Raw genomic sequence first — 16,513 nt, forward strand, 5'->3', positions numbered from 1 at the left:
AGAACCAGGCGCTTTGCCTTTTCTCTAAGCAGCAGGCAGGCAGGAATCCGGCAGGTGAAGCTTTCCTTGCCCCCCCCCCATCCCACTGAAACTGAATTTTTTAAATATAATTTTTATTAGCTTTTTTAAAAACATATCATTTTCAACAGTAATTAAACCTACTTTTACATCTTATTCAAATTTTTGATTTCCATCAATCCTGTCTGAAAACTGAATTTCGACTCCCTTTGAGGAAAGTGCCTGCCGCACAGGGTTTCCCGACACCGCTTTGGGCGCTTTGTTGTTGTTCTTTGGGGGGGAAATACAGTGGTACCTTGGGCTAAGTACTTAATTCGTTCCGGAGGTCCATACTTAACCTGAAACTGTTCTTAACCTGAAGCACCACTTTAGCTAATGGGGCCTCCTGCTGCTGCCGTGCCGCCGGAGACCGATTTCTGTTCTCATCCTGAAGCAAAGTTCTTAACCTGAAGCACTATTTCTGGGTTAGCAGAGTCTGTAACCTGAAGGTACCACTGTATTACATTACAGTGCCGGATTTCGGTACGTATAAGTTAAAGAAGGTATAGTTTAGGGCCCCACTCTCTTGGCGGACCCCCCCCCAAAAAAAATTAAAGGATGAACAACAACCTGGATGCGGGTGGCGCTGTGGGTTAAACCACAGAGCCTGGGACTTGCCGATCAGAAGGTCGGTGGTCCGAATCCCCGCGATGGGGTGAGCTCCCATCGCTTGGTCCCAGCTCCTGCCCACCTAGCAGTTTGAAAGCACGACAAAGTGCAAGTAGATAAATAGGTACCGCTCCGGTGGGAAGGTAAACGGCGTTTCCATGTGCTGCTCTGGTTCGCCAGAAGCGGCTTAGTCATGCTGGCCACATGACCCGGAAGCTGTACGTCGGCTCCCTCGGCCAATAAAACGAGATGAGTGCCGCAACCCCAGAGTCGGTCACGACTGGACCTAATTGTTAGGGGTCCCTTTACCTTTTATTACATTACAGTGGTGGATTTACGTACGTATAAGTTAAAGAAGCTATAGTTTAGGGCCCCACTCTCTTGCCCCCCCCAAATTAAAGGATAAACAACAACCTGGATGTACATTTCCTAAATACAAGATAAAAAGCAAATAAAATAAAAACCTACACACAGCAACAGTGTTTTATGTTGTGTATGGACCTATTAGGTCCATAAATTATCATACAGCATATATTCAACACAAAACAACAGTGACAATTTGTTGTTGACAAAGGACAGCTGGTTATATAAAGGGCCCCATTAGCTTCAGAAGGTTAGGGCCTCATCAAACCTAAATCAGGCCCAGCGCACATATCATGCAAGGGGAAAGAAACCCTGTAAGTCTACTTGAAGGAAAGCTTCCAACTGCCGGATTTCTGGGTGTATTTGTTTTTTGGGGAAAATAGTGTCAAATTGTTTTTTGGGGGAGGGGGGATACCCCACGATTCTACGTGAACGAAAACTTCCAACTGTCAGGCTGTTGTTAAGAAAACCATGGTAACTCCGTGCTTGTCTCAGTTTCCCTTCCCACCGCCTCACAGTATCACTTTTATCCTTGTCTGGTCAGCTCTCGCGTAGTCTGCCTCTTGTTTTGAGACACCATTCAGTTCCCTATGATCCAGCTTGTTTCCTAGATGGGTATGTGGGGTGTTAGGGGAGGGGTAGTACGTCTGGTGGGGCAGACGTTGTGCTTCCTCTGGGGTAGTTTGTTCACCTTTGGTCGCTACCCTGCACTCAGCTCTCACCTGTGGCTCCTAGAAAATGTCAGCGTTTGACGGCGATCACTCTCCGGGAACAGCTTCAACTGGTCAACTAAACCAGGTGAGGGTAGCTCATGGGTCTCGAACCCTTGGTGAGTTAGGGACTTCCCCAACATGCGAAGACAGGCACCTGCAGATTGAGCGGATGAGACCAATAGTGGGTTCAACGGTCAAGAAAGTGGTTTCTGCATGTGAGGGGCAGATGGCTGATCACCCTATGAAAGTAGCCCTTCTAGGAGAAGGAAAACTCTTACCCAGAAACTCAAACTGTTTCTGCAAGGGACCGGTCCACTGTCCCTCAGACCTTGTGGGGGGCTGGACTATATGGGGGGGGGGGGAATGAACGAATTCCTATGCCCCACAAATAACCCAGAGATGCATTTTAAATAAAAGCACACATTCTGCTCATGTAAAAACACCAGGCAGGCCCCACAAATAACCCAGAGATGCGTTTTAAATAAAAGGACACATTCTACTCATGTAAAAACATGCTGATTCCTGGACTGTCCGTGGGCCGGATTGAGAAGGCGATGGGGCCAGATCCAGCCCCCAGGCCTTAATTTGCCTACCCATGCTCTTACCCTAAACCTCCACTTTTACCCAGATGTCAGCAAACTGTTTCAGCAAGGGGCCGGTCCACTGTCCCTCAGACCTTGTGTGGGGCTGAAGAAAAGGCTAAAGAATAAACCCTACACAAATCTGGAGTGGAATCCCTAAGACAGTTGGATGGTGACTTGTAAGCCTCCTTCCGTCAACTCCTGCAGCCAAGCTGGGGCCAAATGTATTGCTCTGCTTTTCTTTGGACTACATCAGCGAAGCCAAGAGGGGGGGGTCTTGTCATCTGAGCAAAGCAGTTTGACTTCACCACTGGAGGCACACTCCATTGTCTCTTAAGAGAAATGAATACAGTGGTACCTTGGGTTAAGTACTTAATTCGTTCCGGAGGTCCGTACTTAACCTGAAACTGTTCTTAACCTGAAGCACCACTTTAGCTAATGGGGCCTCCTGCTGCTGCCGTGCCGCTAGAGCACAATTTCTGTTCTCATTCTGAAGCAAAGTTCTTAACCTGAAGCACTATTTCTGGATTAGCGGAGTCTGTAACCTGAAGCGTATGTAACCTGAAGCGTATGTAACCTGAGGTACCACTGTACCAGCAACAGCAATAACTAATAACTAATTGTAGACACATATTTTTTTTGTCCCCTGAGAACGGTATGCTCCATGTGGCCTTAGTTTCCCTGTGTCAAAGGGCTGGGGTCTGTTACAGAGGGTGTTTTTATGTTCTCTTCCCATACCTCTTGTCTTTCTGCTGGGCTGGCTGTCTTGATTGCTTGGTTGTGTGGAACATACAGTTTGTCACATTATTTAACTAGAGAGGAAGGATCTCTTTCTCCCTTCTCTGCGCCCCCTCCCCAAAGGTTGCAAGAGAGAGGGAGGTTCAGAAACAGACATGGCAAACCCTGTAGTATTAATTTGCCAGGATGTGATTCATGGGTCTGATGAGCTTCTTCTGGCAAATTCAACACTCTTGGCATCAGCTACTTTACCTGAAGGGCCACTTTGAGAAGCGATTATGGGGTGGTGTCCCTTCACCTCAACTTCCAGTTCCTTGTTTGCAGTTGGTAATTTTTCTCATATGCATCTCTTGTTGAGTCTTTCACCTTCAGTCTGTCTGCTGGAAGGCCTCTCGGCTACCATCCCCTATTATGCCTAAAGATTTAGATGAATTTGAAAAAGGCAGTGGCGAGACTGACCTTCCTCCTTTGGCTACGGTTGTTCATATTTATTTATTTATAAGCAATATTTATATACAACCAGTTCATAAAAATATACCACAGTTCAGAACAGTATGAAAAAACTAAACCAAGCAATAACATGACAAGTTAAAAACAAGTTAAAAAGAAATTAATATCAAGCACAAGTAGACCATTGTAGGGAATGTACTCTTAATTGCCTGGTGGAATAGTTTTCCGTAGGCAGTTAAAAGTTGGCACCCACTGAATCCCTGTTCTCATTGTGTTCCACAAGTCTTGGGCCAGTGACACTGAAAACTTGATTTCGCATTGTTGTCAAACGAGCCTCACCAACTTGGGGAATTGAAAGAGATGATGTGGACAAAACTACTGCTGCTGTATTTTGGGAAATGATTTTCTAACAACTATAATTAAGTAGCTAACTATCAGCATGGCTTTCTTGTATTATATGGAGGAGGAGTTTGCCCTCTTCCCTGACGCAAGTGCTTGGCTTTGTTATTGACTGAGCAAAAAGAGCTAACTTAATTTGCTTACAGAGTTTTGAAAGATAAAAGGCTTTAGTTTTGAGATGCAGGAGACGATGTTTTGTTTTGATATCTCAGGACTGGGCAGTGATTAATCCATCCTGCCCTCCCTTGACCTCTTGTAATGAGTAAAAAAAAAAAGGAAGCCTTAATCTATTTCCACACCGGCAGGTAAGTTTACTCTTTCATACTGAGTAATAATGGCATTAGTCATTGGTGGTTCCTAAGTGAACATCCCAGAGAGCAAATGTAAACAAAGTTTACAATAACAAGTTTGCTGACTTTCCTATAACTGCGGTCTAATGTGCAACTGATATGTGTGTGTGTGTGTGTGTGTGTGTGTGTGTGTGTGTGTACAAACACACACACACACACACACACACACACACACACACACAGTCTGTTGAAATGATGAGACCGTATGTGTAATTCTGTGCCAGATTTCAGTGAGGCTATTTAGGAGTACGCATTTTATTTGGAAATACTGTTTTTATTGGCACTTCCTCCCAAGTAAATATGTTTAGACTGGGATTAAGCTGGGTGTTTATTTCAAAAGGAACGTCTAGAAGTTATTATTGAAGGCTGACAAAAGAGACCTCGCAACTTGGAACTGGGTCATAATGCGACTGTCTCAAATGTTGGAGCATGGGTAGGCAAACTAAGGCCTGGGGGCCGGATCCGGCTCAGTTGCATTCTAAATCTGGCCCGCTGAACAGTCTGGGAATCAGCTTGTTTTTTCACGAATAGAATGTGTTCTTTTATTTAAAATGCATCTCTGGGTTATTTGTGGGGCATAGGAATTCGTTCATTACCCTCTTCCAAAAAATATAGTCTGGTCCCCCTACAAGGTCTGAGGGACAGTGAACCGGCCCCCTACTGAAAAAGTTTGCTGAAACCTGTGTTAGAGAGTACAATTTGCATAGTGCACACATCTGAAAGTCCCCACACACCTGAGGGAGTGCTGATGACATTCTCACAGGGGGGCAGGAATTGCATGGTGGCACCAGTTTTATGAATGGCCAGTTCCATGCTGGGACTGTTGACGTAACGCATGTTATTTTCATTGTTGAAAGCTGAGAGCCGTGGTCATTTGACACAAAGAGACTATTGAGTCACGGGGCATTTAGACATCTGAACAAAGGATAAATCTCCATGAGGCTTGTAGATTTTTGTAGCTAAATGAGAAGATAGAGGGAATTATTTATCCAGTATCCCAGGAAATTTAAAGGCAGATACACCGCTGCGTCTTGATTAGACAGTGAAACATAGCTCTGCGTTTATGTGGCAGAGAAAACAGTTAATGGGAATGGTTTGCTGCAGCATGGAAGTGGCTCTTCTGAAGCGGTGCTTGAGGAACTGGACACTACAGATAAACATGGAGATAAAAAAGATCTGGTGGACCAGTTTCTCCTTCCCTCTTTTCAAATACCAGACTGGATGCTAGCACTTGAGATTTTTCTAGCTTCTGTAGTACTCTGACTAGCTTAGCTCCATGTTGTTGTTTAGTTGTTTAGTCATGTCCGACTCTTCATGACCACATAGACCAGAGCACGCCAGGCACTTCTGTCTTCCACTACCTCCCGCAGTTTGGTCAAACTCATGCTGGTAGCTTCGAGAACACTATCCAACCATCTCATCCTCTGTCGTCCCCTTCTCCTTGTGCCCTCAATCTTTCCCAACAATAGGGTCTTTTCCAGGGAGTCTTCTCTTCTCATGAGGTGGCCAAAGTATTGGAGCCTCAGCTTCAGGATCTGTCCTTCCAGTGAGCACTCAGGGCAGATTTCTTTCAGAATGGATAGGTTGGATCTTCTTGCAGTCCATGGGACTCTCAAGAGTCTCCTCCAGCACCATAATTCAAAAGCATCAATTCTTCGGCGATCAGCCTTCTTTATGGTCCAGCTCTCACTTCCATACATCACTACTGAGAAAACTATAGCTTTAACTATACGGGACTTTGTTGGCAAGGTGATGTCTCTGCTTTTTAAGATGCTGTCTAGGTTTGTCATTGCTTTTCTCCCAAGAAGCAGGCATCTTTTAATTTTCGTGACTGCTGTCACCTTCTGCAGTGATCACGGAGCCCAAGAAAGTAAAATCTCTCGCTGCCTCCATTTCCTCATTTCTTCTTTAATAATGTCACTCGTTATTAAAATTGTTGTTGTTTAGTTGTTTAGTCGTGTCCATGGGACTCTCAAGAGTCTCCTCCAGCACCATAATTCAAAAGAATCAATTCTTCGGCGATCAGCCTTCTTTATGGTCCAGCTCTCACTTCCATACATCACTACTGGGAAAACCATAGCAGCTTAGCTCCATATTTTTCCACAATTACATTTTTTTTTAATTTCTTGCAACTTTCAGAAACTATTGTGCCTTGAGGTTTTAAAACGGAGGGTAGAGTTCAAGAAATGAATGCTGTTCTTTATTTTTGAGAGGAGGTAAACAAAGTCTGCCTTCTCATGGGATGCACTATAAGCCAGGGGACTGCTCGGTATGACACAGCCTCTCCAGATACTTGAGCTTGCAGTGTTTCTACTTGCCTCGTCAGAGAGAAGAGACCAGGGGATTAATAAAGGGGTGAAGTCTCCAATTCTTCCATCCTATTCATCAATGCAAGTGGCAGCTGTTCTTTTGAACTGAGCCCGTGTGGTTCTCTGGAGCAGCACTTCCTGGACCTTGGTTTGGGGAGTGAGTGTGTGCCGTGCTGTGCAGGCAAATGGAAGTTGGTAGCATAGTGCCACACTTGTTTTATATATACAGTGGTACCTCAGGTTACATACACTTCAGGTTACAGACTCCGCTAACCCAGAAATAGTACCTCGGGTTAAGAACTTTGCTTCAGGATGAGAACAGAAATCGTTCTCCAGCGGCGCAGTGGCAGCAGGAGGCCCCATTAGCTAAAGTGGTGCTTCAGGTTAAGAACAGTTTCAGGTTAAGAACAAACCTCCGGAACAAATTAAGTACTTAACCCGAGGTACCACTGTACTTTGGTTCTCAAACAGTCTAGTTCATGAACAACTTAGAACCCAAGCATTGCAAACTCAGAAGTGAGCGTTCCGGTTCTTGAATTTTTTTTGGAAGTTGAACGTGTCCTGAGTCCTGAGCTTCCGTTTTTAGTGTTGTGCTTCCTTTTTAGAGAGATCGCGCTGATTGGGCCAGTGAGGAGAAGTCCCGGCAGCGCTCTGCAGCCCAGGCACTTTGAGGAGAGAGAGATCAAGAGAGAAAGAGATATTGAAAGATCACACTTATTGGGGCGGTGGAGTTTTAGGGGTAGTTTTTCAACAGCCTGGAACTGATTAATCCGTTTTGCATTACTTTCTATGGGAAAGCGTGCCTTGGTTTTGGAATGGATTAAGTTCGAGAACCAAGGTACCACTGTGTATATAAAAGCAGCAGTTGCTTCAAAAGACAATACATATGGGATAAATTTCATAGACCCATATCTCTGATTTTCAGAGGATGCCGCCGGTATTTCCACGACAAAACATTGTGTGGCTTCCCTCTCCCTCTGAGTTAGGCCTTTTAAAATGTCATATTAGCCTACGGTTTCCAAATACAGTGTAACCTCGGTTTTCAAATGCCTTGGCTGCCGAATGATTCGGAAGCCGAATGCTGAAAACCCGGAAGTGAATGCTTCTGTTTTCGAACAAGCCTTGGAAATTGAACAGCTTCCATGGTGCATTTTTCCATTTTAACCATTCACTTCGCCGACAGCCCTTTGATTTTTGTTTTTCGAACGGACTTCTGGAACGGATTACGTTTGAAAACCGAGGTTCCACTATCTTCACTCTTGTTTTAGCTGCCCCCCCCCCAGTATGGTTCTGCTAAATGTAATTTTCCTAATTAAAGACAGAATTGCCATTGAATTTTTGTGCTATATCCGGGTAAATCTGTCAGAATTACAGGTAACTGAATGCTGTGTGGAATATTTCTTTGCCAGGAGAAAAGACTGGTGCCTTGTTCTTTGTTAGACCTCAGCAGCTTGAACGTACCGCTAAGCTATCCCGAATTGCAGATAGTCCGTCATCACAAAAAATACCTCTGCTTTGTTTCCATGAAGAAACACAACTGATCTAGGGGTCTGCATGTGGTCTTCTGCACCCACCTTCACAAGGCTCTGTTTTTTCTCGTCATCAGATGTGATGGGTATTTGGGAACGAGTAACCCTGATGGAAGGGACGCGGGTGGTGCAGTGGGTTAAACCACAGAGCCTAGGACTTGCCGATCAGAAGGTCGGTGGTTCGAATCTCCGCGACGGGATGAGCTCCCGTTGCTCTATCCCAGCTCCTGCCAACCTAGCAGTTCGAAAGCATGTCAAAGTGCAAGTAGATCAATAGGAACCGCTCTGGCGGGAAGGTAAACGGCGTTTCCGTGCGCTGCTCTGGTTCGCCAGAAGTGGCTTAGTCATGCTGGCCACATGACCCAGAAGCTGTACTTCGGCTCCCTCGGCCAATAAAGTGAGATGAGCGCCGCAACCCCAGAGTCGGCCACAACACAGAGTGTTTGTTGTGGGGGAGGAAGGGAAAGGAGAATGTTAGCTGCTTTGAGACTCCTTCGGGTAGTGATAAAGCGGGATATCAAATCCAAATCCAAACTGGACCTAATGGTCAGGGGTCCCTTTACCTTTACCTTTTAATCCTGATGGATATTTCTGACTTAGTGAAAACTGGGCAGGACCTCTCGGAGATGAAACAGAGGTTTCTTAACCGTCCACAAAGTCATTCCAGAGTGACCCATCCCAGTTTGCATCGCTCTTTGGTCTTTTCAAGTCTTGAGAGTGTTGAAACAAACGGAGGGAATGTAAGAGAGGTCTGCAGAAGCAGGGCTTTTGCCTCTATAAAGATTCAGGTGCTGGATAGAATCTCATGACATTGTGCGTATCTGCTGTGCCTTGTTACAGTGTACACTTGACAAGGCCGCTTTGCAAGAACTGCTTTTCCAGGTAAGTAACCAACCATTTAGCGATAATCTGAAATAATACACTGAGTACAAGGCTGCGATGAAGCTGGGTTCGAGTTATGATAGGATGTATTTCCCCCCTTTGAGTATAACTTGCTGTGCATGCTATAAATTATGCTGGCCAATCCCACAGGAATAACATTTCCTGACACCAGAGGTGGGAGGTGTATGGCCTCTCAGATGCTGTTGGACCCTCACCTCCCTTCAGCACCAGCCAATGTGGCTAATGATCAGGGATGATTGGAGCTATAGTCCAACAACATCTGAAAGGTTACAGATTTTTCACCCCACCAGTGTTTCCTGTAATCCATTTTGAAACCACTTATGGCTTTTCAGAAGTGAAATTAAATGACGACGCTTGGGCCCTTTGTTTGCAGAAATTTCATTTCTTGGGAATTAGTGTTTCTTGCTCATAATGCAATTAATTATTTGCTTTTCTTCTCTTCTTTCTAGATCAAGATGGAGATCTATCGGGGACGATATCACTTGTTATGACCCAGTGCTGCAAGCGAATAAAGGACACCGTTCAGAAATTGGCCTCGGATCATAAAGACATTCACAGTAGTGTTTCCCGTGTTGGGAAAGCTATTGACAAGGTATTTAGAGCATTCGTTTGGTTGTATCTCAATGCTTGGTTGTTGTTTTTAAAAACTTCGTATGTTTATAATTTAATGTGAGTCAGCACTGCAGACTCCCCAGACTTTTGCAACTGGCTTTTACAGAGATGAAGGATCTCTGGCCCTCCAGATGTTGTGAGACTCCCAACTCTTATCAGCCCCAACTACGTAGCCCAGGGTCATGGATGATGTAAGTTGTTATTTAACAGCGTCTGAAAGGCCACAGTTTCTCCATCCCTGCTGTAGGTTGTTTTCAAGAAAGTGCAGTGGATGTGTCTATATTTCTGTTAGCAAAACCATATCCCCCAGTTTGGACCCTGTCAGAAACCAAGTGAAACAGAGAACCCAGAGGTAAAATGTAGCCTTCACCTTGAAAACCGGCCTTCTGTGAAATAGATTGCCACTTTAGATAATTAGATTAAGACTAATGCAGCAAAATATTTAGTCCTGGGTACATTGAAACCAAGGGACGCGGGTGGCGCTGTGGGTTAAACCACAGAGCCTAGGACTTGCCGATCAGAAGGTTGGTGGTTCGAATCCCCGTGATGGGGTGAGCTCCCGTTGCTCGGTCCCTGCTCCTGCCAACCTAGCAGTTCAAAAGCACCTCGAAGTGCAAGTAAATAAATAGGTACTGCTCCGGCGGGAAGGTAAACGGCGTTTCCATGCGCTGCTCTGGTTCGCCAGAAGTGGCTTAGTCATGCTGGCCACATGACCCAGAAGCTGTACACCGGTTCCCTCGGCCAATAAAGCGAGATGAGCGCCGCAACCCCAGAGTCGGGCATGACTGGACCTAATGGTCAGGGTTCCTTTTACATTGAAACCAGAGTGTTTTAAATTTATCTAGAACCATATACTAACTTGGACCTCCTTCCAAAAGGTGCAGCTACTGGGCCTTTGCCAAAGAAGATGTGTTAGATCTGCTTGGGGCTCCATACTCCTCCAGCAAGTCACCCACAAGAAATATGCCTAGCACCTTTTTTGGAAGGTCCAAGTTAGAATTAATATGGTCCTAGATAAATTTCTGGTGACAGATGATGTGAATGTCTTAATAGGCCATATTACCTGTAAAGGAGAAGCTAGAGGAAAAACAGGGGAGAGGGTACTATAGTGGTACCTCGGATTACATACGCTTCAGGTTACATACACTTCAGGTTACAGACTCCACTAACCCAGAAATATTACCTCGGGTTAAGAACTTTGCTTCAGGATGAGAACAGAAATCGTGCTCCGGTGGCGCAGTGGCAGCAGGAGGTCCCACTAGCTAAAGTGGTGCTGTGCTTCAGGTTAAGAACAGTTTCAGGTTAAGAACGGACCTCCGGAACGAATTAAATACTTAACCCGAGGTACCACTGTATTGAGCTTTGTTGATTGCCAGTGCTGGGTGATTATTCGCTTTACTATCTTGGAACCCATCAAACACGGACAAATATGTGCAAAACCTACATTTGGCAACTCATGAGCAGATTCTAATAAGCAGAAAACGTAAGAGGAATTTCACAATTTTGAAGCTCTTTATAGAATAATGTATCGTGCCCAATAGAATTGGCATCATGCATAATGGAATATAGCCCTTTGGTTTGTTATTAAGGGTTCAATTCAAAATGCTGGTTATGTCCTTTAAAGCCCTAAACTGGGTTGGGATCAGGCTACGTCTGGGAGCACCTTCTCCCATATGACCATGTCTGCTTACTAAGCTCTTCTGGAGAGCCTCTCTATCTTACCCTGCCAGCCTCTGAATTGCATTTGTTCAGGATGCAGGACAGGGTCTTCTCTGTAGCTGCAGCAAAGCTTCAGAACTTCTTTCCTAGAGAGGTCCATCTTACTTCCTCATTTCTAGCCTTCTGATGGCAATCTAGCCAGCTGCCTAAGCTTTCAATCTGAAAATTCAGCCATCTCCTAGTTTTTCTCTTATCTTTGTTCCCTGCCATTTTACCGTCTTACTTTATTTTTACTGTGCGAGTTGAGCATTTTTATGGAAAAGCTGGATAGCATTGTTTTAAAAGTGATAAAAAACCCTTCCTGCTTTTAATCTTTAGCACAGTGACTGGATTTTAGGGAGTTTCCTAAACCGATAAGCTCTTGAGAGGCAGTGGCTGGGTTACTGCCTTTAATTATGAGTTGTCAATGCAAGCAAATTTTGCAACAGAAGACGCTGCCTGAGTCAGGGGATTGGCCCATCTAGGTTAGTATTGTCTACACTGACTGGCAGTCATAGAATCATAGAGTTGGAATAGACCACAAGGGCCATCGAGTCCAACCCCTGCCAAGCAGGAAACACCATCAGAGCACTCCTGACATATGGTTGTCAAGCCTCTGCTTAAAGACCTCCAAAGAAGGAGACTCCACCACACTCCTTGGCAGCAAATTCCACTGTCAAACAGCTCTTACTGTCAGGAAGTTCTTCCTAATGTTTAGGTGGAATCTTCTTTCTTGTAGTTTGGATCCATTGCTCCATGTCCGCTTCTCTGGAGCAGCAGAAAACAACCTTTCTCCCTCCTCTATGTGACATCCTTTTATATATTTGAACATGGCTATCATATCATCCCTTAACCTCCTCTTCTCCAGGCTAAACATGCCCAGCTCCCTTAGCCGTTCCTCATAAGGCATCGTTTCCAGGCCTTTGACCATTTTGGTTGCCCTCCTCTGGACACGTTCCAGTTTGTCAGTGTCCTTCTTGAACTGTGGTGCCCAGAACTGGTGCCCAGAACTCCAGGTGAGGTCTGACCAGAGCAGAATACAGTGGCACTATTACTTCCCTTGATCTAGATGCTATACTCCTATTGATGCAGCCCAGAATTGCATTGGCTTTTTTAGCTGCCGCGTCACACTGTTGGCTCATGTCAAGTTTGTGGTCAACCAAGACTCCTAGATCCTTTTCACATGTACTGCTCTCAAGCCAGGTGTCACCCATCTTGTATTTGTCCCTTTCTAAGGTTTCAGGCCAAGGGTTTTTACCTGGAAACACCAGGGATTGAATCTGGAACAGTGAGCTATCACCCTTCTCCAGTTTTCCCTGATTTTCACATGATCAGGCGGGAACAACCCCTGGGATAATCTTGCATCGCATATCTCTTGCGATGATGTGCACACCTTGCTTGCTTCAACCCCATTTGCACAAAGAACCAAGCAGGTTATGTCATGCACAGGATGAATGTTAACCCCACCTTACCTTTAGCCAGTGCTAAACAGGACAGTTCACAGGATCAAACTAGAAGAGATGCGAGTCTTTGATATCATGTGAATGCGGATAATACCCAGCTCTACCTCTCTTTCAACTCAGAACCAGTGAAGGCGGTGAAGGTCCTGTGTGAGTGTCTGGAGGCGGTTGGAGGCTGGATGGCGGCTAACAGATAGAGGTTGAATCCTGACAGGACAGAAGTACTGTTTTGGGGGGACAGGAGGCGGGCAGGTATGGAGGACTCCCTGGTCCTGAATGGGGTAACTGCGCCCCTGAAGGACCAGGTGCGCAGCCTGGGAGTCATTCTGAACTCACAGCTGTCCATGGAGGTGCAGGTCAATTCTGTGTCCAGGGCAGCTGTTTACCAGCTCCATCTGGTATGCAGGCTGAGACCCTATCTGCCCGCAGACTGTCTCGCCAGTGTGGTGCATGCTCTGGTTATCTCTCGCTTGGACTACTGCAATGCACTCTATATGGGGCTACCTTTGAAGGTGATCTGGAAACTACAACTAATCCAGAATTCGGCAGATAGACTGGTGACTGGGAGCGGCCGCCAAGACCACATAACACCGGTCTTGAAAGACCTACATTGGCTCCCAGTACGTTTCTGAGCACAATTCAAAGTGTTGGTGCTGACATTTAAAGCCCTAAACGGCCTTGGTCCAGTATACCTGAAGGAGCGTCTCCACCCCCATCGTTCTGCCCAGATGCTGAGGTCCAGTGCTGAGGGCCTTCTGGTGGTTCCCTCGCTGCGAGAAGCCAAGGTACAGGGAACCAGGCAGAGGGCCTACTCGGTAGTGGCACGCGCCCTGTGGAACGCCCTCCCACCAGATGTCAAAGAGAAAAACAACTACAGTGGTACCTCAGGTTACATACACTTCAGGTTACAGACTCCACTAACCCAGAAATATTGCTTCGGGTTAAGAACTTTGCTTCAGGATGAGAACAGAAATTGTGCTCTGGCAGCGCGGTGGCAGCGGGAGGCCCCATTAGCTAAAGTGGTGCTTCAGGTTAAGAACAGTTTGACGTTAAGAATGGACCTCCGGAATGAATTAAGTACTTAACCCGAGGTACCACTGTACCAGACTTTTAGAAGACATCTGAAGGCAGCCCTGTTTAGGGAAGCTTTTAATGTTTAATAGATTATTGTATTTTAATATTTTGTTGGAAGCCACCCAGAGTGGCTGGGGAAACCCAGCCAGATGGATGGGGTATAAATAATAAATCATAATAATTATTATTATTAGAGAAGAAATTTCAGCCCATAAACCTGTTTTGGCAAAGCATAGCCTCCCCCCAACCCCCACTTCTGCCTTCATAAGAGTAGACCATTCCCAACATGTTCAGAGAGGCAATTTAACCCAGTTTGGATTCCTTGGGACCAACCCCCTCCCATTTTTAAAAGAAATTATTGTCTCTAAATAGAGGTTTTCCTTAGTGGTCCATTATTCAGGCTATAAATACACGTTGTGTAACTAAAACGTTTCTTGGCCTTCCATGTAACTCACTTGTCAAGCTGCACCTGTCTATTATACTAGTTCCTGTGTCCTACAGAGTGGTCTTCTGGTCCTACTGTGCCAGCAGCTGCTATATTGGTTATGCTAGCGTAATGTAATCAAGATCCTATGAACTTTCAGCAGCAAGGCAGGCAGTAAAACAAAACCACTTTCTGCAAGAAATAATGTAGTAACTCTGACACTGCCCCAGCCTTTGTGATAATCCCACCAGCCAGTGATTCTGACATTGCATGCATGTTAGTGGCATCCCATGTTATCTGTATATTTATTATTATTATTATTATTATTATTATTATTATTATGCTCATTAAGTGAGTCATCTGGGTAGTTTGCAACATTATTAAAAATACAAAATGCACCTTTTTTATAAAAGGAAGGAACCAGCCAATGCACACAACAGTTGAATGCGCCCCAAATGCAATAATAATAATAATAATAATAATAATAATAATAATAATAATAATAATAATTTGTTTGTATCCCACCCATCTGGCTGGGTAGCTTCCAACAAAGACTAAAAGTACACTAAGATGTCACACATTAAAAACCTCCCTGAACAGGGCTGCCTTCAGATGTCTTCTGAGTGTCAGGTAGTTGTTTATCTCTTTGACATCTGATGGGAGGGCGTTCCACAGGGTGGGCGCCACTACCGAGAAGGCCCTCTGCCTGGTTCCCTGTAGCTTTGCTTCTTGCAATGAGGAAACCACCAGAAGGCCCTCAGCGTTGGACCTGAGTGTCCGGGCAGAACGATGGGGGTGGAGACGCTCCTTCAGGTATACTGGGCTGAGGCCGTTTAGGGCTTTAAAGGTCAGCACCAACACTTTGAATTGTGCTCGGAAACGTACTGGGAGCCAATGTAGGTCTTTCAAGATCATATCCAAGCACATCTACGAAGCACAGTTTAACAGTCAAGGGACACAGCACTCTCCCTAGTGCACGTGAGCCCAGCAACTGTCACCCAGAGCTCCCTCCAGACAAGAGTCTGGAGGCAAGCCTGAAAAGAACCGCTCTTTTTGCAGACAAATAGGTGGAGCCAAACAGCAAGGGGAGGACAGACATTCTTGTTGCAGCGTCCAGTTCATTCCAGCACTCATGGCTAGAGTAGAGCATGGACTCCCAGGGAGTATCAAAGTCCTGCGGGAAAGGTGCACTCAGTAGAACGCTCCTGTTGATGCCTATGTGAAGAAAAAAAGGGCTTTTTGCCAGGGAGACAGCCTCATGTACAGGCTGGAATCAGAACGGTTATTACCGTATATTTTGCTCTATAAGACTCACTTTTTCCCTCCTAAAAAGTAAGGGGAAATGTGTGTGTGTCTTATGGAGCGAATGCAGGCTGCGCAGCTATCCCAGAAGCCAGAACAGCAAGAGGGATTGCTGCTTTCACTGCGCAGCGATCCCTCTTGCTGTTCTGGCTTCTGAGATTCAGAATATATTTTTTTATTGTTTTCCTCCTCCAAAAACTAGGTGCGTCTTGTGGTCTGGTGCGTCTTATAGAGTACGTAGGCTCCAGCACCAGGACTCGTATGGTAGCACAGTGAGGGGAAGACGCTCTATGGGAGGCTGGTTCAAATGTTGACACAAATTGCCTTTTGGCTGGCAAGAATGATAGAATCCCCTCAATTCCTCAAATGTGCCAAATGTGTTTAAAAAATAAAAAGTAGAGCGAGCAGTGGCCATACCTCCTGCCACAAGGAGCAGATCCTGAGCCACAGTCACGGAGAAGAGAATACAACTTGCCGGGCGTTTTGCAATCCCAGTTCAGAGGCCTGATAGGGTGTGTGTGTGTGCAAATTGCCCTCTCTGACCTCATCCCATCAGTCACCTGATCAGCAAGTCATCTGATTGGAATCCCTGTCAGCTGATTGTCAATCTCCTACCATGCTAAAGCTTAAATACAAGGCCGCTTTTATCTGATTTGCTGGGTGTTTATGTCTGGTGGCTTATATGTGGTTTTATAGATTAGACTTGTGTTTTGGGGGGCTTACTGTACACCACTCTGAAGGACAGCCTAGAAAAACGTGTAAAGCAACCTTCTAAAAGCCAACATGACTTCCAACCTTATGCACAATAATTTCATATTCTGATTGAATATGTATTGCATTACCTTCTGGTAATGAATTACACCCTTTCCTATCTTTAATTTCTTAAAATTTGTAAATATAGACTGTATTAATGGTTACCTAGCCGCTTTACTCTGTGCCCCT

At 45.3% G+C, this 16,513-nt stretch overlaps 1 protein-coding gene and 1 long non-coding RNA gene across 3 annotated transcripts in view; one reads left to right on the forward strand and one right to left on the reverse strand.

Annotated features, from left to right (window-relative positions):
* Positions 1-16,513, forward strand: part of RMND5A (required for meiotic nuclear division 5 homolog A) — a 35,800-nt gene that overhangs the window by 398 nt on the left and 18,889 nt on the right. For both annotated transcript variants that reach the window (XM_083709689.1, XM_083709690.1), the window contains exon 2: positions 9,451-9,593. In XM_083709689.1, coding sequence (XP_083565815.1) covers positions 9,451-9,593 — 143 coding nt within the window. The remainder of the gene's footprint in view (positions 1-9,450; positions 9,594-16,513) is intronic.
* Positions 37-16,429, reverse strand: LOC310830349. The gene is made up of 3 exons (XR_014557611.1): positions 15,989-16,429; positions 12,784-12,822; positions 37-91 (listed from the first exon to the last, which is right to left on the reverse strand). It is a non-coding gene; the product is annotated as an uncharacterized lncRNA (long non-coding RNA).

This window comes from Podarcis gaigeae, assembly GCF_964106915.1.
Source record: "Podarcis gaigeae genome assembly, chromosome: 13".
NCBI lineage: Eukaryota > Metazoa > Chordata > Lepidosauria > Squamata > Lacertidae > Podarcis > Podarcis gaigeae.